This window comes from Lepidochelys olivacea, assembly GCF_965140295.1.
Source record: "Lepidochelys olivacea isolate rLepOli2 genome assembly, chromosome: 3".
Taxonomy (NCBI): domain Eukaryota; kingdom Metazoa; phylum Chordata; order Testudines; family Cheloniidae; genus Lepidochelys; species Lepidochelys olivacea.
Window position 1 is genome coordinate 82563121 of NC_140413.1, and position 27027 is coordinate 82590147.

General features: G+C 40.6%; 1 protein-coding gene across 4 annotated transcripts; it reads right to left on the reverse strand.

The window, feature by feature from the left end:
* Positions 1-328: 328 nt before the first annotated feature.
* BEND3 (BEN domain containing 3) lies at positions 329-23465 on the reverse strand. Of its 4 annotated transcripts, none has more exons than XM_084622425.1 (4): positions 23369-23465; positions 11527-11571; positions 10830-11053; positions 329-6864 (listed from the first exon to the last, which is right to left on the reverse strand). In XM_084622425.1, the coding sequence occupies exons 2-4, from the start codon at positions 11558-11560 to the stop codon at positions 4612-4614; spliced, it is 2511 nt and encodes an 836-aa protein (XP_084478551.1). In that variant the 5' UTR covers positions 11561-11571; positions 23369-23465; the 3' UTR covers positions 329-4611. The 4 variants fall into 4 exon arrangements, with proteins under 4 accessions (XP_084478551.1, XP_084478552.1, XP_084478550.1 ...); XM_084622426.1 differs by having other exon boundaries at positions 23417-23432; XM_084622424.1 differs by lacking the exon at positions 23369-23465 and adding an exon at positions 22600-22728.
* Between the last annotated feature and the right edge of the window lie 3562 nt (positions 23466-27027).

The following is a 27027-nucleotide window of genomic DNA, read 5'->3' on the forward strand; positions in this document are numbered from 1 at the left end:
GAGAGCATATTGCTCTGAATAAGGAAGATGCATGAAAAGAGTGTGAAGTGGGAGTCTATATCCTGGCAACCAGGTGAGGTAAAGCTAGAAAAATCAAATCCTTGGAGTATGATGGAACTCGCTTTATCTTTTTTAGTTACAGATTATTTGCATTTGGGTTGCTGATCTAGACATGGTAATCCAGGGACAGCCATCTGTAGGGAGAGGGAACTAATTATATGCTTACTGACAGCTACTCAGAATAGGAGTTGTATAATCCATGGACAAACATGACGACTAACATTTTACTATTAGAATAATTTGTTTTAATAAAAAATTAAGACGACTCTCACTGATAATGATAGGTTTATTTGAATGGGTCTTGTGGGGTGAGAGAAACAAAACGAAGTTTATGAAAGCACTGTAGGGCAGATTTGCTGTGGCTAGGTAATGAAAGCACACCTTATGTGCCAAGGTGGGAGAGGCAGTAGACAGCTGATTCACAACTGAAATGTGTCTGTAGAATCAGTGTCCATGGACAGGCAGTAGTGCCCAACATGAAGAAAAGATTCCCAGGAATGGATGATAATCACGTGGGCGCACGGAGTTAGGAAGGGAGCAAAAACAGGGTCCAGATTTGCAGTAAAAGCACCCAAAACATACTTCTTAATATCTTTGGAATACGGATGGAAAAAGTTTATACTTGCATTAGCAGCCAACTGAATAGTGGTAAGAATGAAAACAACTGACTTGGAAAAAGAAACTTATAGCATCCAAACAATACATCATTTGTGTCAATAGCGATCCCCAAATTTCAGTGACTTACTCTTAAAGTCAGAGGCTTGAACTAGCCTCAATTTTTTTCTTAGATTTCAAGATCTTCAGTGCAGTGATGTCTTCATGTGTTTGTAAAGTACTGAGCACTAGAGTACCCTGATCCTGACTGGGGCCTCTGGGCACCACTGGTACAAAAATATTACACAATAGTAAAACAAGATTTGGCTGAATTTAAAAGAAATGCGTTCAGAAATAAAATTGATGTACAAAGTATCTTAACTTGAAGATAGAAAAATAGAACTGCATCTGAACATTGTTCCTAAGATGAGAAGGTACTTTTTTATTCATAATAACACAAAATTATGACAAAATGCTCAGGGCTACATCTTACTCTTAATAGTAATCAAACGTAATCCTTTCAAATAGGAAGTATTTTTCTCTCTTAAAGACATGCTACTTGCATTTCCCTGCTAATACAGTTGCCAGATTCCCTGGATAACTGCAAGAACTTCTAAGCAGTAGTTTCATTTTCCCCTTCAAATTTCAGAAAAGTATATATTTTAAACCCTTGCACAGTTCCTTAGTTAAGTGTTTCATTTGTGTGAAATTGGTGAGACACCAAAAAAAAAAAAAAAAGTTCTACATTAATTTTGTAGCAGGCTTGCAGTCCTTTTTTTACTGTTGGAAAAATTCTGACAGTCACACTGGAAAATATAGAGTCATTGAATACTATGCTGTTTCCTTTAGAATCACTGTAGGAGGGAGTTGTTCAATACTTACCAAAAGTGTTATGTTAAAATTATAATGAGCAGATACTTAGACTTTTGACATTCATCCCAACAGGATTTACTGAAGTAAAACAATTTATAGCTAATAAGAAGTCAGTGTGTGTGTGTGGTTACATATGTTCTGAATGTTTTCATTTAATATCTGGGAATCTCTCCGGATAGCCTAAGTTTGAAATCATTAAGTGTTTGTCCTTTTAAAGTAACATTCTAAAAGGGAGATGACATGAGAGCAGTTGCAGCTAATCAAGATGCCCTCACTTGTGTATTCAGTCTGACTGGTTAATGTTACTCCAGATCTTAGTAACAGACCTTAGAAAAGTTAACTAATAGAAACTTACAGTTTGTGTCTGTTCATAGCCAATCATGAGCCAGCATTTCTTTTGTAACAATATATACGTTTCATTATGTAACCAATTGGATGAATTCACTTCCAAATGCACCTCAAGAAATTTCTTTTGCAAGCTAACTGTCACTTTTCATGTGTATATTGCCTTTATATCAAATGGCCTTTCAAAAGAATGTCAAAATTTTTTTGTCAATTGTGAAAAGATTGTGGGCAATCCAACAAGACGATCAAATCAGAAGGATATATAATATATAAGCAGACTACAGTAATTTGACTAGAAGTTGAGGAAAAAGACCATTTCTGTTGAGCTATTACATGTTCACTTTTGCTAATGTAATTTTTTAAAAATAAAACCCCTCATATATTGATCAGTGTGTCATATAAATAGATTCATTTGTAACAGATGAATGTCAAAACTCATTGAAAATGTCAACGTATCTTAAAATTGTATGTTGTTAGGTAGAAAATTCTGTACATTCATATAATCTCTTTACCATCCATGTGCAAGTTTAAGATATGTTGAAGTCCTCAATGGGTTTTGACATACTTTATTGTTGAAACAAATGTGACATTAAGATAAATAAACTATAAAGAAAATCTGCATATAACATTCCTTACTTTTTGGGCTGCAGAATAAATGCTAGCCATTTTCAACTCTAAATTAAAAGACTTTTACCATTTTCATGACATTTCATATAGTCCATAAAAATGCATGTATAATAAGTTCACAAAGAGGTTCTAGGTAGCATATAATTATAAAAAACCTTGCATTTTTGATATTCAGTTTGCTAAAAATATGTACTAAAATGAAAGGTAGGATGCAGAGACTGTGGTATAAGTTCATTATCTTTGGTAAAATGTTCTCATTTTATTAATAGCCATATTTGTGCTGATTTCCATTTTGCGCATGGTCTGCTATTACTTATGCCAACAGGAAACATTTAAGTGAATTTAAACAGTATTAGATTATTCAGGACAATCATGACTCTCATCATACATTCTTTTAGGATGTTGCTAGCACATAGGGGAAAAATGAGTGAGTACTACTATCTACTGTGACTTACTACTGCTTTAACACTGTAAAATAACTTTGCTAATTCTTGCCATTAGAAAAAATATTTTTTTTTTAAAAGGAAGGGGTCAACATGATTCTGAGAACAGTAAATTCTAAAAAACTGAAGTAAAAATATCAAGTATTTTGTAGTTTAATATAATTGCTAAAATAGAAATTTACACTGGGGCTTAACTGAAATGTGATACTATGACCCATCTAAGTAAATAACAGAAGAGGACCACAGAAAACCTCAACAAATCTCAAGATGTTCAAGGGATGGTCAGTGTTAAATGATCACTGCCATGACTAACATCTAACGGAAGGCTTGATTCTCTCACACCGTTGCCATCAACGGCCATCCTGCTTTACAGCAACGTAATTGAGAGGGAAATCAGGTTCTGATTTTAACATGGCACTCTCCAAGGACAGATCACAAATTGTGAAGTCACAATGGAGTTAGGATGTTCTTCTTTATAACTGATCATATTAACAATGCAAGCTTGACCATCTGAACCTAAATTAATCATTCAAGATTACACTTCCAGATAGCTATTAATTACACTAAATCAGTTTGGATAATCAAAGGAATTTTCAATATCCCTATGACATTCGGAGACTCCAGGTTGTGCTGTATTCACACAAACACACCATATCACCACTGCTCACAGGTGGGGACCCTGCAGCATTCAATTCTACCACAGAATCAAATCTTTGTATTTACCTTTTACTTATTAAATATTTGATTTAATACTGGAAACTTTGGAATCATAATTCTGATGAAGAATAAGGACTTAAATGTTTTTCTACATTCCTTGTTTCAAGTACTTTTTCTAAAAAGAGAGAGACTAACAAGCAATGGCAACACAGTCTGCTGGTAAAGGACTTGATTCTGTTTTGTAACCCTATTCACTGAAGCAGTTCCCAGTAGTCATATTGAAGACCATGTAATAACTTACATGAGTAAGGGTGAAGGATCAGGTCTACGGTCTCAGCGTAAAAACACATTGTGTCTAATCAAGTCTTAGTTCTTATAGCAATGGAAATATACATGGGTAACAGTCAAAAAGGAAATTACATTTGACCCAGTACTGACCTCGTGTTATTTTCATTATCATCAAGAACAAAACAAAGGGATAGCTGTAATTACTGTAGTAACCAAGTCAGATGTTTCAATCGTTCTCAATGAACATGGCACTTTCAAAAACAAAACTTGCAAGTTAAAAAATAATTCAGATTCCAAATGATTTATCCTTGATGTTTAAAAGGGTTTAATGCAAACCTGCTCCTGAAGAGCACAATGATTTTTAAAAAGGGTTTTTATTATTAAAAAAGTGATAAAAATGGAAGATGCAAAAGTGGGGAGAGGACTAATACACTTAATACATGTATTTGCACCAGCGAAAGTCATGCTCTTAATGAGTCATTAGCGACTTCATCACTGATCATTTATGGTCTTTATCATGTACAAATGTAGTAAACCACTGCCCACTGTTGCAGTGCCCTTGTATGTGCAACACACGTATTAAAAAGTAACAATCTTAGCGCCCAATATTCCAAAGGGCTCATCGCCCTTTGATTCTGTAGCAAGATCAGGCTCCCAGTCTAGAATAAAATATGCTCTTCCCAAATAATTTAGTGGTCAAAGTCTGAAGAATTTAGAGAGCCTGTCACTTTTTCGCTTTCTTGGCTTTTTTCAGTATATCACACTTTTTCCTGTTGGGACGCCGGCATCTTTCATCAATGCTTGGTATACATTCATAATGCCACACTTCTTCCATTTTCTCCACGGGGTAAACAGCTTCAACATAATGACGGATCAATCTGAGTCTGGTGGGATCAAGTTGCTTCTTGTTACAAGCACCTGAATGGTTATATTGCAATCTGAGATTCTCTGGAGTAAAGAGCTCTGGAAAGAGTCTTACAAGAAGCCTTGCAGCAAAGTTTCCCACAGAAAGGCTCTGCTGAACTATCTCTCTTACCTCTTTATCAGATAGCATGTACAGAGAAGGCACAGGGAAGTCTGGAGAAGGAACGACAAGTTCATCAAGTGGTATCTTGCAAAAATCTTTGCTGCTTCTTTCTGGCGGCAGTGGTGGCCCTTCAAACTCTTCTCTGAATCTTTCTGGGTTTATTGCATAGGTAAGAAATTCTCTCCTCTCAGGTCCCGGCACATGAACTTTCCGCTGCTGTTGGTATGTGCGCCTCTGTTCGGTATCCCTGCGTCGACATCTCTCATCAAGCTTCCCAACAAATTCCAATGTCCATACTCTATCGTTCTTTGCTCTTGGGTACAATATTTGCACATAGTGTCGAATTAATTTAATCCTGGTTGGATCAAGTTGTTTCTTGCCTAGAGATCCGCTACAGTTGTATTGCTTCCTTAGATTTTCATGAGTAAACAGTTCAGGGAATAAGTGAACAAGCAATCGAGATGCAAAGTTTCCTATGGACAGACTGCTTTCATATATATTTTTAATTTGTTCCTTGTTCAACAGGTAATCCGGGATAGGAACATCAAAATCGGGAGGGGGAATGTCAAGTTTATCAAAGTCTATGGGCACAAGCCAAATCTTTTTTGACCTTCTTCCTGGCCTTTCATATTCAAAGCTGTCTTCCACTTTTATGATAGACACATCGTCAGGCAAACTAGAAGAATCATTCCAGTCGTCTCTCATCTGTTCACACTCACTCCCATCCATATACATACTTTCAAGCTCATCATTTATTCGCTGGGCACACTGCTGCAACCATGCATCCTCTTCTTGCACATCAGGAAAGTAAATTTCTGTGTACCTTCGAATTATCTGAAGTCGATGAGGATCCAGCTCTTGCTTCCCAGAATCTCCATAACAGTTATATCTTTCAGCCAGGTTCCTGTGGTCGAAGAGCTCAGGAAACAATCTGTGTAACAAAAACACAGAAAATTCCCCAGGGGATGAAGCTTCATCTAAAAATTCATTGAGATCCTGAGCATCCAGAACATAATCTGAGGTGGTGGCATTATCCCTGTCCAGCGACAAAGCTTCCTCCTGCTCTTTATCCTCAATGAAATGAGAGGACTCTACCTGCTCAGCCTCATAGAAACTGGATGACTGCACACTTTGCTGACTATTTTCCATTTCTCTTTGTGCCCAAAACCTACTGAAAAAGTCATTAACTTGAGGCAAACACTCCACCTGCCACACAGCATTGTTCTTCACAGAAGGATAACAAACTTCCACATAGTTTCGGATAAGCTGCAGATGAAGCGATTCAAGTTTCTTTTTGTTAAGGAAGCCACATGTGCTGCAGCTCCTGTTGAACTCATCATCGCTGAAGAGCTCTGGGAAAAGCTGCACTAGTAACCGGCAAGCCAAATCTCCACCTGAGGTGCTCTGATCCATGATCTGTTTGAGTTCCGCAGCGGTCAGCTGGTATTCTGGGGGAGGTCTGAACTCTGCTACAGACTCTGTTGGGCTAACATGCTTTTTAATTCTGCTGACCTCAAGAGACAAGAGGTCAACTTTGCTGTGAAGCTGAGTCATATTGGAATTCAGGGTGTTGAGTGTGTAAAACATTTTCTGTATCAAAGAATATATGTTGGGATCAGAATCTGCAGTGGAAGCTGTAACAGTGATGGTAGCAGCAGAATCCCTTTTGCGTTGATCGCTCAAACTCCGCAGATGGGAGGGGCTGCTTGGATTGACCTTTTCAAACAGCTCATAGGAAGAAAACTGCTCTGCCCCTGGTGTGCTCTTCTTCTCTGTTATTTTGTGTGAGATGCCATACAGAGGTTTCTTGTAGGATGGAATGGTTACGTCATTGAAGGGTTCTTCTTCACACAGCCACGTTATATTGGGATTCTTGTTCTTGTTAGGCTGCTCTACGTTTACCTGAGTGGGTGACCCAATATCTCGGTTCTTCATGTTTGAAATGAGGCCCTACGAATTAACAAACGTCGTATTAGTAAGACAGTTTGATTTAAAATAATAGCTACAAATTTGTGTTCCACAGGTAGGCGTCATTAAATAAATATACACTGCCTAATTTTCATCAGTGAACCCAACTGTGCTATATAAATCAAGTTAATAAATGTATTGAAGGAAAACAATCACCAAACATGTTTACAGGGAAAGTATTATTTTACTTCTTTGTTCATGACCTCTGCTATGGAATAACTATACAATTATAATACTTAGCATTTTTACCCAGCGAGCTTTATATGATATCATTACCTCCCACTTTGTGTCTGAGGAACTTGGGTGGCAGAGAGGTTGAGTGGCAGTAAGTCCGTGACAGAGCCAAGAGAGGTTGAGTGGCAGTAAGTCCGTGACAGAGCCAAGAACAGAATTCAGGTTTTCCTAATCCTGTGAGCTAGCCACAATCTCACTACTCCCCCCAACTGTATTTTAATGTTTCATTACTCTCCCTATTACCAGCTAATGAGGACACTGTGGTCCAACAGCCTTGACACAGGTGTGTTAATTTTTTCTCCTTTGGCTCTGAAAAACGTATGCAAGTATTTACCCCCAGTGGTCCAATTCAGGGACAACTCTATGATACCAACCCAACTGAAAAACCCCAATACAATTAGTGAAAAGGCCTTTTAAAAATGAAAGAATGATATGTTTCTGAAAGGCAGAAACATTTATATTCATTGAATTCCTCATGGTTCTAAACCAGCCAGTAGTGAACTCTTTAAGAATTCACACTGTAAATTATTTTTAAGCACTGCATTTCCTAACTGTTCCTCATTGTTTGAGTTCTGAAGCAAATGTTTTCATTTATTCACTGTAAATATTTAGCTCATCATTTATTTATTTTTGCAAGTACATGGATATTGTGAATAACTTAGAGAAAATTAAGTAGGTAAGCAACAACAAAAAATTACAATACACAGAACTCAAAAACATGTGAGAATACACACACAGTTTGAATCTGACCATCTTGAATTTTTTCCCCAGCTTGCTATGCAGAATATTAATTAGACACAAAATAAAGAACTTGCATTCAAATATTAAAAAACAATGAAATACAGACTATGGGCCTGAGGTTAAGAGGTGATGAGCAACTGAAAGTCCCATCCTAGGATCAGGCCCCTATACTGTGGATCTTCTCTGAAAAACAACATTGTAAAAAAAATGGCAGCACCTTCTTACTCAGCTAATCTGCTTCCTATGTGTATTCACACTCATATCTGCTTACCCTAGTGACAAAAATAAGTTAACACTACTTTTTAGTCCTATAAGCAATGCAGAGCTCAAACATGTAGGGGAGATCAAGCTGGGTTCTATTCTAGCTCATGCATCATCACCAGAATAAACTAAATTCCAATTGCCGTGCCATAACTTGCCCATTTACACAAGTGTAATCCCACTGAAGACGAGTTTATGAACATACTGAAGACCATGAGGTTGCACAGGTGATAAGTGAGGGTGTTAATGGATTCAATTTAGAGTGCAGAATCCTATCAGCAGGAATAAGGTTGAGAAGCTTGATTTTCAGATCCCAGCTGATTCTGCAGGGATAGCAATTAGAAACTTTCCTCTCCAGTTTTACTTGTAAACAAAGCACATTTGAAATGGACTAAATGAGATATGATAAACATGGAGCAACACCAAAACTTCACTTTTCAGAGAAGTGCCCTTGGTACGTGGGAAGATGTGGCCTAACTAAAGCACCTGTTATAAGATTCAGTAATACCTAAGCACAACAGACAGAATGAAGAACAGGGATTTCTGGCTTTTCAAATTAAAAAAAATAAAAATCAGCATTATAAAGAGATTTGAACATATGGTGAAACTTGATCTTATCTAGTAACCTCATGTCTTCAGATGCTGCCCCAAATTATCCTCATATATAAAGAGCACAATTTGGCTCCATCTTTGTTAGAAGACTTGTTATGATAAGCAAATCATTTGTTAGTCCTTTTCAGGTTTCACCATAGTTTTTTTTGTGTGTGTGTGTCCAATGAAGCAATAAAACATGACAATTTGAGGGTAGTCCTGATTAATGCTCAGCTCAGGTGAAGAGGCAGGAACAAGGCAGTACCAGGGAAGTGTATTAATCAGCATGGAGCCATCATCTATAGGGCCTTATTGTCCTTCTAAAATGAACACATACAAGTTAACATTCTTGGGGTTGGGTGGGACCCTCTGGAAGAAAAGAAGTGCTTACGCTGAGAATTATGGCAGATCTCTGTATGTTGTAAGGGCAGCAGAACTTCTGCCCTTTCACTAATGCAGCTCACGATGTTTGGATCTGGTTGTGGGAGGAATTTGCAGATCTGCATTTCAGAAACACACGGTCAATGTTCAGCTAACAGCTAGTGCCACATCTGGGATAGATTTAAGCATTTTCTGTTAATCTGGGATACCTTGTTCTGCCTTCAGAACATTCTCCTTGCCTCCTGTAATAATCTGTACAGATTATATTGCCAGCTGGGTATAGCATTATCGGAAGCACACATGGACTATTTTTGGTGAAACATCAGAATAATCTATTGTGGAACATTCTTTTGTATTATCCATAAGGACCCTGGACTTTAAGCACAGATGTGTGTATGTACTTCAGATAATGCTATAACCAGAGGTCCCCAATGTGGTGCCCGCCGGAGCATTTTTGTGCGCCCGCAGTGCTCCCCGTCGCTGAAATGCCGCCAAGAAGCATTGCTGTTTCTTGGCGGCATTTCAGCGGCGACACTTCTTGCTGCCGAAATGCTGCTGCTGAAAAGCGGCAGCGGGAAGGTGTCCGGCGCCCACCACAGTCTTCTGGGAATAGCAGTATGCTATTCCCACAAGAAAGGTTGGGGACCACTGCTATACACAGTTAGAAAGATTATCGGTTTACTGTACTACCAAAAAAATTACAAGGCAGATTGTTCTATTTGAGCAACAGGCACATAATACCATGCTGCCTACACTGTCATAGGAAGCTACTGTATTACATACTGTTGCTGAGCTTTTATGAAATGCAGTATTTTGCTACGGTGGAATAATCTTTCATATTATATTTTAGGACCACAGGCCCAGATTTTGAAAAGTATTTAGGCTTTGCTCCATTCAGCATTGCAAGTTTTAAGGCTCATTTTCAAAAGTGGCTCAGGCACTTATTAGCCCAAGTCCCACTGACCTACTCAAAGTTTTTAACAACTTGACTTTTGGTCACCGCCAGAACTGGAAAGTAGAGAGAGGTGCACAACTAAAAACATTAGTATTAAAAAAAGTTAGCCTCTCAAATGTTCTGTTAGAACTTCAGACTAAGACTGTGGTTGGTTATTTATTCTAAACATGCTGATTCATCATTAGAGTCAGTCAAGAATAAATTTTCACGATAATTATTGGGTTAGGTTCTGGCCGCATTGTAAATCCAAGGCAACTATCAACTTCAAATAACTTATAGATTTAGAGTGGTGAAATTTCACTGAGATCAGAATCTGTCCCACTGTACATAATCTGGAAAAATTACAACCCTGGTCCAGCAATTGGGTTAACCCATGGGGATCTGATTGCAGGACTGTGGCCTAAATTTCTAATGAAAATACTAACAAAATCTTTACTCTAGGGACATGAGAGGGGGTCTAGGATCACTGTCAGACCCAGTTAATCCAAACCAGTTAGAGAATTTCATGTTTATAAGCATTATTAGAAACAAATAATTGCTTCAGATAAAAACAGTTAATGGTGAAATTTATGCTGTAAAATGGGATACTGCTCACATCATTAAAAAATATCCAGATAAGTGGTATTGGTAAACTAGGCAAAGATTATAGTCATGTCTGACTATAAACAAATTAATTGCTGGTGTGAGTTGATTTAAAAGAGTTGTGCTCTGCTTATACCAGCAGCACATTTGGCCCAAGAAATCTGAACAGTACATCATGCATAGCCACATGTAGAAAAATCACCTCTTGAGTAAAGCGTCTTTTCTTCACACTGGGCAAAACCTCTTGCTGGCTCCCTGAACCATCACAACCAAGTGAGGTCTGTTTCCGTTTGTTGGAATCGTGTAGGCAAGTAACTGAGCCATCCAGTGAGTGTTTCTCAGGAGATCTGGATGTCACGGAGCAGTCTAGTGCTTCATCTTCATTTTCTGTTTCTACTTTCACAAGATTATTTTTTATAATTTTAACTAGAAAGAGAGAAGGTTTAGAACAATCAAGCACTTCCTCCAGAAATTCATGATACCCTTACAACAATATGCTTTCTGTTTGTTCTTCTGAAACTGCTTTTTGAATAGTGTCATTATTATTTATCATTATATAATAGCAACACCTTGAAGCCTCAAGCCCCCAAGTCGGGGCACCATTGTGGTAGGAACTGTACAAACATATAGTAAATGACAGTTCCTGCCCCAAAGAGCTTACAGCCTAAAAGACAATACATATCAGGTGAGTAGGCAGGTAGTACAGTAGGCAGGAGTTTGGGGGAGGGAGAAGGATGATGGGTAACAAAAATAATAATAGGATGTTTTAGCAGCTAACTTTTCAGTCATTGTTATAATCTTTGCTTTATCACAATGCATTCTTCATCTAAATATACAAAGTCCTCATACAACTAGTATTTTTTATCTGACCATAAAATAAACAAGATATAGCATTTTACCTTCGTCATCATCATTGAATTCAGCTGAGTTCATCTTCTAGCCCACTAAAAAAAAGAAAAAAAGACATCAGCAGTAGTTTTCTAGACACAGGGCATGGGTTGTGTTTTCAGCCTTTTGTTAAAAAAAAGATCAGAAACCTGCTATCTATAACTATTTGCTATCCCTGGACAATATTAACAGTCCTTGGGCAATTTCCTATCTGCTCCATTTTTATTCACATTATAGCAAGCAGCCACTTTTCTTATGTGTTTCCTGGACACCTGCAGATCTGCCCCGCAGCGTACATTGAACAGAAAACAACCTGAGAGGGCCAGAAAAGTAAGATGATTTAACACTCAAGATTTTTTCTAATGTGAAGAACATTAGTTCAGTTGTTTGAACTTTCTGTATAAGGAGAAGTGTCTTGGAAGTGCACAAATGAAAGTTCTCTGAATGGGTTTTTTGGCCACATTGTATTGAGTGGCCACCAGTTATAAGAGCCAAAAAACTCTGGAGGCCTCAGGGCGTCCAACGAGTTTCACTGCAGGTCAATTCCCAGTGTTCAGCACAGCTGAGAAATGCAACACAAACTATTTTATAACTAAGGGTTAGACTAGATGACCCTTGCCGTCCCTTCCCTATGATTCTATAATATGCCAAGGCTGTCTGAATATATTTCTATTAAAAAATGGCTATTTTGATGTGGATTGTGATATTGAAAAAACAGCAACCTATAGATCTACAGTAACAAATGTTTTTATAATTGTTAACTGGTGGCCTCCAAACAACATCAGAATGCTTTTTAAAAGGAAAACCAAAACATTTTAACTGTCTTAAAATGATTTAATATTACTTCTCATGCCAAAATTACCACATTATCACTAAGCTACATTTTTCAATTTTCCTAAACTTAAGATCACAGGTCATTTGTTATAAACTCCAAATTCTGGGCATGTCTCAAAAAAGAAGGCTTCAAACTCCAATGAGGACAGACAGAGCAAGCATCCTCACCCAGCTCTCACTAGCCATTTAGAAGTACATATCCACCAACAGTGGCAACCACAATTGGATACCTTTTAAATGAGCCATAAATAGTTCAGATTATCCAGATACATGTCTAGCCCCATAGGCTCGCCTGGTCCCAAAAAAACTTATTTGAAATACATTAAAAACTTCCATAACTACATCGCTTTTCCAAATAGACTTCTTTCACCAAATCATACCCTAACCAGAGATTTTCTTGTTAAACACACACACTTATGTCCCATGAATATTTCTTATAAAACAAAAGAAATTTTGAAAGACAATATACAAAGAATTGCAATTGTAGTCTTATTATCTAATAGCTGTGTACAAAATGAGTTTAAAAGAATCACAAGTACTATTAAAATGCTTTGTATTAAATACAAACATTTGAATACTGTGTAACTGCATGCTTTCTCTTTGTTAGCAGCTGGTAGCTATTAATAGTAAATATAATTAATACATTCAGTGTGAGATTTTGTACATGTGACTAACAGGCACAACACAGAACGCACAGCCCATGGAGAGGTAGGGAAGGTGGGCTAAAGTGCCTTTAAGTCCCCTTTGTGCTCTCCTTATTCTGAACTATTCCAGGACCCCTCCTGTCCTCAGCATACCCCCTATACAAGGGCTTGGAAGGGGGTCCTTGGAGCGTAGCACTCTGCTTTGGCCCTTTTACTCAGCATAATTCTCCCCCCGCCCCCTGGTGTTTAAATTCAATGAACCTGGTTTTGACTCTTAACCTGCCTACATACAAGTTATGCCAGTTTAACTAAAATTAGTTTTTTTTACATCACTTTAGTTAAACTAGTGTAAAACATCTGTGAGGAGACACTTAAATTGGTTTATAAATGGCTTATGCCAATTATTAAACCAATTTAAAATTGTGCCGTCCCAGGGGTTTGTGCTGATTTAACTAAATCTATTCTAAAATGGATTTTCATTCAACCAGTGCAATTTATGAGTTTAGGCAAGGGCTGTACAATTCTTTCTGAAAAATCCTGAAAGGACAGCGCTGTGGCCTGTGTTCTAGGAGAAAGTTAAATTGAATTGAACTTACCTTGATATCCCATATACGACATTAAACTTCCAGGCCAGTGACTATTAGATTTCATTTCATTTTATTGTAGAAGGCATGGCTTTGGTTAGACACAGCATAGTGCCAAAAATGTGGGAGTGACAAGGAATAAGATGACAGCTGAATGTAGTTGCTGAAAATTTTTTATTTTTTGGAAGGCCCAAGTAGGCAACCAGGCAGACATCCTTACAACAATCACATGCTATATAGGAAGTCTCAGATTTCCTAGGTTTTTCAGGCAGCTTCTTGGGGCAGAACTGTCAGGGATCATGCTGACTGAGAGAGATGGCAAACATAGAGCCAGAGACAGAAAAGAATTGACAAATATAAATATATATAAAGAAAAAAGAGAAAGAAAACAAAATCAGCGTGCAGCCTCCTTCTGTAGGATAATACACATGGAATGATATTTTTCTTCTGTCACTGCTGTTCAAACAACAGGCAGAACACTTCGGGAGAGGTCTCTCCGACTGGAGACAAGTGGGTTGGAAGCAAGAGGTACGTGAGGGTTTGAGAATCATAGTTGGAGTTGGGAATATGGAGAGAGGGTATGTAGTTGCAAAGCCTCTTTTTGAGAAGAATCCTGGACCAGAGCTAGCCAGAGGGAAATGGGCTAGGGAAAAAGACAGAAAACAACAGAATCAAGGAAAAAATGGTGCAACAAGTAATCAAATTGACAGGTTTCAGAGTAGCAGCTGTGTTAGTCTGTATCTGTAAAAAGAAACGGAGTACCTGTGGCACCTTAGAGACTAACAAATTTATTAGATCATAAGCATCCGATGAAGTGAGCTGTAGCTCACGAAAGCTTATGCTCTAATAAATTTGTTAGTCTCTAAGATGCCACAAGTACTCCTTTTCTTTTTAATCAAATTGAGAAATCCATCTGAGAGGGTAAGTGAGCTCCTGGTTGTTGATTCTCATTGCACTGAGTGTATGAAGGGGTTGAAATGTTGCCTGATCTGTCTTGTTTCAATATAAAATTAAATCTCTCTCCCTCACCCTTTTGTCTCTAAAAGAGTAACTAGTTCTAGAGAAGAATAAACAGATGCAGGGCAGAAAACACTAGTACTGAAGTACTTATGTAACGTGGCCTGGGAATTTGGGTTTGTAGCCATGACTACCAGAGATGGGAACTCAGGGCCATCCACCCTTAGCTACAGTATCTTGCTGGGAAAAGGATCAGAGCTGCAGCTTGTGTTCTCGTTTCCTGGGAAACTGGGTTTGGGAGCATGATAGACAATAGCCATTTCGCATACCAAATACCCACAACAAGAAAACCATACTCTACACTAATGGCCAAATCCTGCTGCTACTGAGATCAACAGGAGTTTTGCAATAGACTTCAGTGGTATCAGGATTTAGGTGAAATTGCTTGTTAAATTTAATTTGTAATTACCTAGCCATTTTGAGTTAAAACAAACAAAAAAGCATCGGAAACTGGTAAACTTAAATTTTTAGGGTTTTTGCTTGTTTGAACACATTTAAAACAATAACTTGGTTCAGGCATTGAAAATGTTTGCTCTTGGTTAAAACGCATTTATTCCTGGGTTTACACGTTGCGTGCAAAGTTTCATTCTGGAGAATTTTTATTTATAAATGTCTAAAAAATAAGCCTATAATAGAAATACTAACACAGTGTTACCCAAAGAACCCACTATTAGCATAAAGGAAATTATTCAGAAAGACAATCAATTCTTACACCTGTGATCATGGGTTTGCATGCTGAAAATGAAGCAAGTATACTTACTCTTGATCTTTCCTCAAATTTGCACCCAAAAGTGCCCCTTATTAAAGGCATCTGCAGTTTTGTTTCTATTGGAGTCCCTAGCTCAAGTTATCCATTCAAAGAGAAACTCGAAGAGGTGCAATATTCAGATAGATTCAATGTTCAAGGAAGAAGAGGCAGAGCAGTCTCACCATTTGACAGTGGACTCCATCCCCAGGATGTAAGCAATAAGTCATTGAAAAGGATTTCCTAATGCCTGCATCAGAACCTTCTGTTTGAAAACAATTTGCAGCATTTACTTTAATGTAATTAATGTTTAACTCATAAACAACTAAACATTTTACTGACATTATAGCACGTGCCCACACTTTTACGACTAACATAATGCTTCTCTTGGCACTATGCGTTGGTGAAAGTGGCATCATGTAAAGTATGTATACTGCTTTGCACTGTTCCTGTGAGATGCCACTGTTTGTGTAGGCGTTCACATACGAAGAGACAAACGTTCCTTTTTACTAAGCTTGCTATTTCAGTCTTCAAGACTAAGACATATTTCAAAATGTTCAGATTTCTGAAAAGACTTAGTCACACAAGTTAAAAAAAAAGTTTCCATTCTTCTGATTGAGATAGTCTGTAGATGTTTAAATAGTTTTATCCACTTGTCTCGGGGAAAAAAATTTCTTGCATCTTAAACATGGATATGAAATAAATCAGTACTTTTCAAACTGGTCTGTGAAACACTTGTCCACAGAAAATGGTCTGGTCATATGGCACTGGGTCTCCTTGCTTCCAGCTGCTAAACTGCATTAAAATAAGTTAAATATGCACTAAGTACCTTTGTAATGTTACTTTCGCATTTGAAAACATGTCTCCTTGGTGTAATGCAGTTGATGCTATGGGGCTAAAAATACATTCAGAATTTGCTTTGCTATTTGCTCCCCTGTAATGTTAAAAGAGAAATTATGCAATGAAGAATAGAAGTGGTTCAAGAGACAAGCTATTAAGATGTCCATTCTATGAAAAATGTCAGAAATAAACGTAAGTCTCAAACACTCAACAGTTTGGTATGATATTTTCATAAAACATTACAGAGAAGCAACAGCAAAGCAAGTTCTGAATGTATTTTAGCCCCATAGCATCAACTGCTTTACAGCCAAGGAGACATATTCACTGTCAGGTACCTTCAATTTTATGAAAAAATAATCCTCTGGAGAGAAAGTGCTTACATGCATTCTTAGAATCACAGAACTTACCGATGTTATAGACCTAGCCTTGATGCCTTCTATATGTATGCTACATCACTACCTCAAACACTTCCTTCTCACTTCCTCATGACACCTTTAATATGTAAGTCAGTAACTATTTAAAGATGTATATATTCAGTTTACCCACCAGGATGTACAAGCCTAACCTGAATAATCATGTGATCATACTGCCTCTTGTCACTCCAGCCCTTATCCATTGTTTGCTGTTCCCATGTGTTAGCACTTCAAAGCAGTAACCAGGTCTATCTGTACTGTAAAGTGCCTAACATATCTGAGAGTGTTGTAAAATTAGTAACACAACCATCTGTAAAGTCACATAGAACATCTTCCTGCCAATACAAGATCAAGACTGTTCTGTCCCAAAATTCATTCTTTAAGAGTTCCGTAGTTTAAAAGGCACATGCAGGGTGTGATTTTTGTATTATATTAAAACACAGAACAACCATTTATTCTACCAGTTAAAAACATTATCTATACTAATATATACAAGACTTCATGTTTCTAGTTTTCTAGAAAAGGTTTGATCCTGACAATTAAAATCCTCGCATCTGACTGTATTGTTTAGCTCACAAACGCATGTTAAGTGCATATTTATTTTTCCTTCAATGCAGATCATACCACAAACATTTGACTAATATCTGCAGCAGTTCATATTTCCCTAATTCCATATTAACTGTAAAAACATGATATAAAACCCCTGCTTTCATATATTACTTTATGGTATGAATGATTTGTGCCTCTGATGGCCTCATGGTGGTACACCACTTTATGTTTTTCAGTGAAAGCTGCCCTAAGTATTATGTCTGATTTTAGCTTCACTTGTGTCTGAAGAGGTTGAGTCTCTATTTTTTCAATCAAAGGGTGGGATGTACCAGTATATTTCAGTGATAATAAGGATTCTTGAAAATTATTTAAAAAAATTATCCACCTTACTTGTTTTAAGAAGAGAGGAGAAAACATTCTCTTTTCAAAGGATCAGATAATGTACTGGGGCTTAATTAGTGGTTGGTGCTTAAATTCCGCAGATCTGATATACTAAAGAATTTCTGTTTCCCTCCTTTACCTCCACTATCCCTGTAGCAGTTTTATCAGAACATCACAAGAAGAGTGTTGTACTAGATATTTATTTTAGAGAACTGACACCTGGAACACCAGCAAACCAAAATTCTTGTGTAAATATTAATGTTCAGTGACGGTTAATGTTTATATTGCAGCTGTATGAAAACTTTTGTGTATTCACAAGAACCCTGTATATTTAGTCCAAATCTGTTGCTTTTCTGCAAAGACTGTATGAATCAGAACACGCATTTAATATGCAAAACCTCTTTTTACTGGAAGATTAGTAATTCCCTTAAGATACTTTATCTTACCTTCTGTTTAAAGAGGTTGCTAGTTTTCTCTTATCTTTTTGCAGGTATACGTAGGAACTAAAGTTACTGTTATGACTAACTTGCAGATAAATTTCACATATGGGTTATTCATTAAAGGCCAAGTTCCTCAACTTCTGTAAACAGTCGTGGCTCAATGGAAGTCAATAGAGTTATGAAATTTTACACTAGCAGAAGAGCTGGTCCTCATAAACGTTAAGTCCTTGTTCCATTGAAAATAGTCAGAGCATATGCTGTTGACTTCAGTGGAACCTTAACTTGGCCATAAACATTTTCATATTTAAATATTTCCTTAAATAAAAACCTACTATGAACAGATTTCTTCTAATTTTTTGAATTTTAATGACTATATATATTTTAATTTAAACATTTCTCTACTGTTGGAAACTCAAAGCAAAGCAGCACTGTAATTGTCTGCATGACATCCAACATGAGAAATTGACTACAAAGGTTTCAGAGTAGTAGCCATGTTAGTCTGTATCCACAAAAAAGAACAGGAGTACTTGTGGCACCTTAGAGACTAACACATTTATTTGAACATAAGCTTTTGCGAGCTACATGCATCCGATGAAGTGAGCTGTAGCTCACGAAAGCTTATGCTCAAATCAATCTGTTAGTCTCTAAGGAGCCATAAGTACTCCTTTTCTTTTGATTATAAAGGGTTATTGTCAGCATATTACACTTCTGGCTGAAATGTCTTCATCTGCTAGTGTTACAAGTAACACTTAAAATGATTATACCAGAAGGAAACAAAAAAAATATTTATTTTGTATGCTTTGTACATTTGACAGCACTTTGTACATAGTCAGTGTCTCCTGAAGTTTGTGTTGGTCTTTCTGGAGGGGGGAAAAACATCCCCACCTATGTATGGAAATATGGCTGTGAAATTACTTTAAAAGGCAAGAGCTTTCAAGGGCAGGTCTGGTACTTGAAACTACTAGTAAATTATTAAAAATGAATTAAAAGATTTTAAGATGAAACAAACTTGAAACAAACCAGTACAGCTTCACTGCCAAAGCTGAGCAAACTGCATGTAAGCAGACTACATAAAAGTACACTAAAACAGATGTTTACAGTTCTATCACTTTTAATAATCCAAGACGTTACTAATAATCCAATGTTGGATTTTTTTAAAATTATTTTGAATATCTAAAAGTGCTACTTAAAATTAAATGTCTTGGACAACATATTGCATATTACAAACTTATTCCACTATTAGAACATTAAGTACACGATAAAAGCTTTTAATTCAAAACCTCTTTTGTTTTAAAACACTGGGAGACAAAATCGAAGTGTTAACCTCATGGACAAAAAGTGTACCAATACTTTCCGTAGATTAAAACCCTCGTTTGCTGTCCAGTGGAATACTGGCAGCCTCACGGCTCCACTGAAGATGGTCTCTAATAGTGGCATCTTGCCAATAGGACTTATAGGGCATGCTCTCAAATTGTTTTTATTTTTAGTTACATCTACTGATGCAGTTAAAAAAAAAAACAAAAAACGGTCCTCTCAACTAGTGAAATTTTCCCCACAAGTTACATTGCCTCTTTCTAAAATGTTGTCAAATGACAACTTCATCTTCAAGCGTTCAATACACTAGACATATTTATTTCCAGCAACATGCTAATCACAATTTGGCTTTTCATTTAGGTGCTTTTTCTGAGAAAAGCAGCAAGATTCTTTTAGACAAGGTGTCTCCAATTTTATTTTAATCTGTTTTGAACCTCGGTATTCCTGCTTCCCTGATAAAAGGAGCTGTGGTGTCTTCTTCAAACTATATTTAATTGTCCTCTTTTTTACCCACTGGACTTGCCTATGCTATCAAAATGACCTGTTAATGACATGGGTAAACAGCTAGGCCAGTGCTCAACATAGTTTAATTAGACAAGAACAAATGATGTTCAGCACCACTGCAGGAACAGCAGTTACAAAGGTGTTAATGGCACCAGTTGCATCAGAAAGTTTCCAGCACTGTATTGGACAGTTTATTCTACTTTAAAAACATCTTGGTTTTACACTTTTAAAACCAAGATATTTGTGCAATATATACATGAAAAAAATATGATCGCATGTTGCAAAACAGACATATGTCAGCACATATTCACTCAGACAAATTCAGAGTCAACTATCCAACCTGAGAAGCTGGGTCAGGCACTAGGTAGATGTGTGGAGAGGAATGAGAACAAGATAAATCATCTGCCCTGGTCCTTATTTCTTCACCCCAAAGAGGGTGGTGGTGGAGGAGAAGAAGAGTGTGATCCATGTAGTAGCAGATTCTCTAGCCACATTTCCATCATATTACAGACCTGGAGCAAGATCATCAGCTGCTTTAAGTCAACATAGCACTGTTGGCTTCAATGGAGCTACACCAGCTCAGGTAGTGTCCCTGGATCTCTGCTTCTTCCAGGGGATGAAGTTTCCATTCTATTGCTAAAGAGTTCTAAGTGGTCATTGAGAAGATGACTAGATTTGCCCTGCAGAGCACAATTACAAATAGAGCCCTGCACAGATACAAAATGTGTATCCACATCTGATCCACAATCCTCAAAAATGATCTGCAGATATAAAGCGATATCCGTGGATTTGTAGGGGTCTAATTATGAAAATACATTCATAGTATTTATCAGCAATGATACAGAACCTAAATAAATCAATATACATGTTGAGTCCTTGAAATCTAGTAGCATTCATGACTGTCAGCATGTTAGCACCTAATTTAGTTGGTGCAAAACAGCTCAAAGAAACAAAATATTATTTGTATGGATTTTACATTTACTATTGTCATTCTGGTAATAATGTGGTGGGTCCTATCCACACACAGAAGAAACAGACCTTGACACAAACAATTTAAAACAGTAAACATACAGAGGATGATGGAGAGGGATTAAATAAAATATTTTAAGCGTTTTACTGAATTTGACGTTTTCAAATAATTATCAGCAACCCGCAACTCCTTCTTGATCCCGTTAAATGTAGCTGGTTAATTTATTGCAGGCACTACCATAAAAATGGGTCCTGAGAAGAAATTTGAAGGAGAGGGTAGATAGACTAGGGCAGTGGTTCTCAAAGCCGGTCTGCTTCTTGTTTAGGGAAAGCTGCTGGCAGGCGGGCCAGTTGTTTACCTGCTGCGTCCACAGGTTTGGCAGATCGCGCTCCCACTGGCAGCGGTTCGCCACTCCAAGCCAATAGGGGCTGCGGGAAGCGGTGCAGGCTGAGCGATGTGCTGGCCACCCTTCCCGCAGCCCCCATTGGCCTGGAGCAGCGAACCGTGGCCGGTGGGAGCCGTGATCTGCCGAACCTGCAGACGCAGCAGGTAAACAAACCACCCCCCGCCAGGGGCTTTCCCTGAACAAGTGGCGGACCGGCTTTGAGAACCACTCAGCTAGGGGGCTTGGTCTATCTACATTGACACAGTGGCCAGTCTCCGGGGTATGAAAAACCCACACCCTGGAGCGCAGCTACAGCACCCTAACCCTGGGGCAGAGGCAGCAAGATCAGTGGAGGAATTCTGTAGACCCAGCTCCCATCCCTCTGGGATGGGGGCTCCTACAACCGCAGGTAACCCTGTCCATCGCCGCAGCCTGCGTCTACACGAGGGGGTTATGCCGGCACATGCCCCGCAGCGCGCACAGGGGGCAGGGCCGCCTCCACACTGGGGATCAGCCTTAATTCCACCTGTTGGTGCTGCTCAGGGAGCCGCGCTGGGCCCCCCCCAGGTACGTGGGCAGCGCGGCTAGGATCGCCGGTGGGGCTCATGCTGCCTTGGAGCTGGGCAGGGGGCGGGAATCTGGACCGCTCCCCATCGCGGGCGAGGGAGGGCGCAGGACAAAGCGCAGAGCCCGAGGCGGGCGGACAGCGGCCGCCAGGCTGCAGAGAGTTGGCTCAGCGGGAGACGCCGGCTCGGGTCGCGGCTAGGGGCAGGGACGAGGCCGGGCACCCAGGAGGGAGCGGGCAGCCTGTGGCGGCGCGGCAGACGGCGAGCCAGGCCCGGCGCCGGGGGCCGGAGGCCGCAGGGGAGGGCGGGGGGTGAGTCCGGCCTGGCCCCGAGCGCAGGCCGGAGGGCGGGGCGGTACCTGCAGGGGCAGCCCCGGGTCTCCGGCCTGGGGAACCGGCTCCCTGCACGCGCCCATGGGGAGAGGAGAGGAGGGGAGGGGTGGGGGGAAGCTGCCCGCGCGAGGACTCCGGTTCCTCGGGGCTTCACCTCCCGCCATGTGCGCGCCGCCCCGCAGGGCGGGCTGTAGGGAAACCCCGCCCCGGGGCGGAGGCAGCGGCAGCCCCGTTCGTTCCCCCTGCGCACGCGGCGGTGAAAACCCACGACGAGCCCAGCGCGCGCGGCAGCGGCGGCGGCGGCTTCCGGTGCGACCGCTGCCCGGGCGGATCTATATGTCCGGGGAAGGCGGGGTGACGGCGTGACCGTTCCACACCCCCTGCTCGAGCGATGGAGTCGCCCAGGCCGCCGCGCGCGCGGGCGCGCGCCACGAGCCATCGCGCTCTAGCCCTGTCCCGAGCGCCGTCAACAAAGGGCCCCGGGGGGCGGGGAGAAGCGGCCGGGGCCCGAGCGGGGCGCAGGGGCCGGGGGCAGCAAGGAGCGGGCCGGCCCCGGGGACACTCACCTGGGGTCGCGGCGGGGCCGGGAGCGGCGGCAGCGCTGGTGCCCAGGTTCCCCCCCGCTCTTTGTGTGCGAGGGTCCGCGCGCTGCGCTCTCGCGTGACGTGACGGGACCGTGTGTCATTTCCGCACAAGGACACAGCGCCCCGAGCCGCGGCCAGCGCCGCCCGCTCCCACTGGGGACCCCGCGCCCCGCCCGCACGCGGGCTCCTGCCTCGGGGGGGGGGCACCGCCCGTGGAAACACCCGCCCCCGCGCGACGGCCGCCTCGTCCCCGCTGCCGGTAGCCCGGGGGAGCCGCCGATCCCTCCGGCCCCTGTGCAGGCGCGGGCGGCGGAGCGGCCAGGCAGGGGCCAAGCCGCTTCTCCCCGTCCGGAGCAAAGGGCAGCGACGCCGTTCGCGGCGGGTGGGGATCCACCAGCCCGGAGCGGGGCTGGCCGCCTGCCCCTGCCGGCCTCAGCCCGGGCCAGCCCCAGCGACAAAACCCGGCCCCTGGTCTGAAACGAGCCAGCGTCGGCGGGACCGAGCCCCGGCTACCGCGGGTGGGAGCCCGGGCGGGCCGGCCGGCCCCGGCTTGATGCACATGCCGTTAACAGGGGCACTAGTGGGCTAGGCAGCAGCTCTGGCCACAAACGGCGGGGTTGGCGCCTGGCTGCTGCGCACAGCTCCACGCTACTTGGCGTGCGGAAACTGCGCCCGAGCCTCCCCGGCGAAACCGCACGTCTCCCTCCCCGCCCCCCTGAACCGTCATTTGTAACCACTGTCCCCCACATACTCAGGCTGGGTGGATCGGCGGAGGCTCCCCCCTGCCCCCACTTCACACCTGACTCGTGAAGCCCGCGCTGCTGGCTGTTCGGTAACATGCTCATGCTCATCATCGGCGTGTTACGGGAGCAGCTAGAGGCCTCCTTTGTTAGGTACAGCACAAAGCCTCGGCTGCCCGCAGCCCCTACCCTACTTTACAGTCCAGTAAAACACCAACAAGCATTTTGATATGGTGCGGGCTCTACACTTTAAGGAAGTGACACTGCTCTGGGGTAATCCGTGAACATCACAATTGGATTGACTCAGTTTAAACACCGAAACCGGGTGAAAATGAACATTTGGATGAACTTGGTTCATTGACGGTATTCAAAGATCACGGTCACTTTCATGCCTCCTATTTTAAGAAGTAAGAATGGATATACTTAGCTTGGCACAGAACATGCGATTAAAATATTTAAGTAAGCGCCTCTGCCAAAGTCATAGTAACTGTGACTAACATCCAGATCCAATTATGACTGTTTGAACAATCCATAAGAAAAATATGAAGAGATTCATACAGGGCTGCATCGGCTCTGAACTTAATGATGACATTCGTATATAATACATTATAGACACAGCCAAAGCCCACAAAAATCGCATTTCGGACAAGTTGTCGTGAAAGGAAATCACCTAGTTAAAGAAACCAGTTTTAACGATGCCTTGACATTAGATAAAAGCTACACTTAGTATGCCTCACTTCTATGGAGAACCTCAGAGAACAGGTATTTTCTGAATTTTCTACTGCCAGTTTAGAAAGGTTATTCATTTAGTTTCGGAGTGTGCAATTTCATTTAAAACACTTGATTATTTAAAAATATTTACATTTATTCACTTTATATGCTCTTTGGGTCACTTTCAAGCTGAAGTATTCAGCAGTTTAATCACTTAATACCTTCAAGCATTCGTCGTTTGAACTAGGATCTTTTCAGTTGCTTCAGCTTTGGTCGGAAGGGGGCTGCAATGACTTACAGTTAATGGAAATCGCATCGTTTCTATGTTAAGTACATGGGTATATTATAATTTTTCCCGAACTTAACTACACATTGCCAGGAATCCTAACTTTTTTTTAAAAAAGTATTGACAAAAGAGACATTTGCAGTATCTTAGAACATGTCCGATATTACTCCAGCAAGTCTTACTATTCCTTGCTATGGGGGGAGGGGAGGAGGGCAAATAATTTCCCACTGTCCAAAAAAAGTTCTCATTTAATGTGTGTAAAATACAAATTTCCAGCCCTGCAGAACTGTTAGCTATTTGAAGTAGATCGAAAGGGATGTCTTTGTGAAATACCTCCCACTATTTAGTGACCCTTTGAAATTAGTAGTAAGATATCAAGCCTGACACCTTTTATATGTGTTTTCTTTAGATAGGAGAGGGTCTTTGGCCCTGTTGAGAGGAGTGGAAGGTGTCCTATGATGCTTATTAATAGGATTTTCCTTTTACTTAGCAGAGTGTGTTTCATTTTATGAAGTCATCATTTATATGGTTTGTCCTGTTCCCATAGAGCAGAATCAATGATGCCATGGATGTTACTTTATTATAAAAATACACATAAAACCTTAGCCATAGGCAATCATTTTTGTGATAAGATACATAGGGCAAGCAAAATTAAAGGCTACAAAACAGAAAGTGACAAAGTATAAGGAGTGCTTCATTAATCAGTAAAATCACAGGTAAAATACCTTGAGTGCAGCAACTCCAGACTTAGAAGTTAAACCCAAAATTACAGTTTGTTTGTAATCTAGTGAAAAGAAATTTCAACATAAATCTAGTTTATTAAAAAAAAAATCCTCTAAGTCAAACTACTCAGAATTCACTTAATCACTAAAATTAATACTTTCCGAAAGAATTAAGGCAATAATGTTCAGTTTTAAAGAACAGCCACATGCTAAGTGGTGGATCTAAGGAGTAAAATAGTTACTAAATATATTGCCCCTCTTAATGACATATTTAGATTTTTGAACACTTAAAACAAAGTAACAGATTTTTGGGGCTTGCTTGTAAAGTATTTCTTCGAGATTTCTTTCCTGCAATTGCACAACTCTGCCAAAATCTCTTGCAGCTCAAGCTGCTGGCAGATTTACAGTGACAGATTCTATGAATAATCACAACAGATAATAAAGAGGGAAAAAAAGCAACAAAACCCTTCAAATTAACTATTTACAGGCTACTATTTATAGGAGCCCCTGAAGCACAGATTACCTGTGAGCTCATCTCATAAATCACTAGACTGTAGGATACATTGTCAACAAGACAAATTCCCTACAGTGGACCCAGTTCTAAACAGTGGTTCAAGATAAAGAGCAGTTCCAGAGAACTTTATTCAGGGTCTTATTTTTACTGTACTGTATTATCACAATAAACTAGGCCAAGTCTTGTGTGATTTATCTTCTTTCAGTACTGTACAGCTAAGTGAACATGCTTTTAAAGGGTTAAATGTTTTAACACCTGCCACAGCTGTTAAGCAGTGTTGTAGCCTCAGTCTGATTTTACTTGAATGCTTTACATGCTGGGATTTAGTAAAGGGAAAGAGACAGGAAAAAGCCAAGCAGTGCAATCCCAAACTCAATTTCAAAGCCCTTGAGAAAATGCTTGCCAATTTGAATTCCATCTCATTTCTACTCTATGGTCGTGGCCAGAGGCACTGCAGCTACTGGGGGACCCACACCCAGGAGGAGACCTGAAGGCCTCAGCTAGGTATTCAGGACCATGATCATGTTGTTGCAGAAACACTAAGCACGCTGTCTCCAGGCAGTGCAGATAGCAAGTTTAGATTCACTTCCCAGCCAGTCAAGTCCCGTTTTTTTTCCACCATCTGAACATGTGCTACACAAGTCATTTATTCAGATGTGCACTTTTTTGTTTCATGCCTTTGGCTCAAAAGCCACTCTGTGACACTATGGCACACTCTGGAAAATTCCAATTCAGCATTGGGAAAAAAATCCATCCTGCTATTTCATACAAGTGAACTTTAAAGGAAAACTCATTATCAAGGTTACATGTAAACAATGCAGCACTTGTCACTTGACCCAACTGAAACTAGGTTACATATGTAAAGATGTGAACAAAAACTGTTGTAATCTAGTAAGTAGTTTAATATTTGCTCAAAGTGGCTTGAAGGTAGAAAGCATCCCTATCCAAAAGTCCTGAAGAATTTAATAAGAATGAAACTAATACAGTTCTATACAAATTTACTCTAAAAAACTATTAGGAGCCAGATTCTACCCTAAGCTATGCCCCCTTTATGCCAGTCCCCTGGCAGGAGGGATCCATAGGTCAATAAATGTGTCCAGGAGGAATTTTTCTGCGGGCAGTTCTCCCACATGAGTACAGAACCAGTGTAGCTAGCTGGCTTTCACACTGTAGGTGGGAGAAAGGTGGCATGATTGGAGCATTGCAGTACTATACCAGGCTTTTGAAGCCATAGCAAGATAACAGTTCAGAGCAGCCATGAGGCTGCTTTAACCATACTAGGGGCTGGGCTGGGCTGGTGCAAAAATGGGGAGTCAAAATGGCTCTTTTGAGGTCTCTTCACTCAGCTGTGCCTCACACATATTTGGCACAGGTGAGACTCTATCCAAAGAGTTTAATATAGATTTTTACATAGAGGTTTGTGAGCTGTCCTACAGA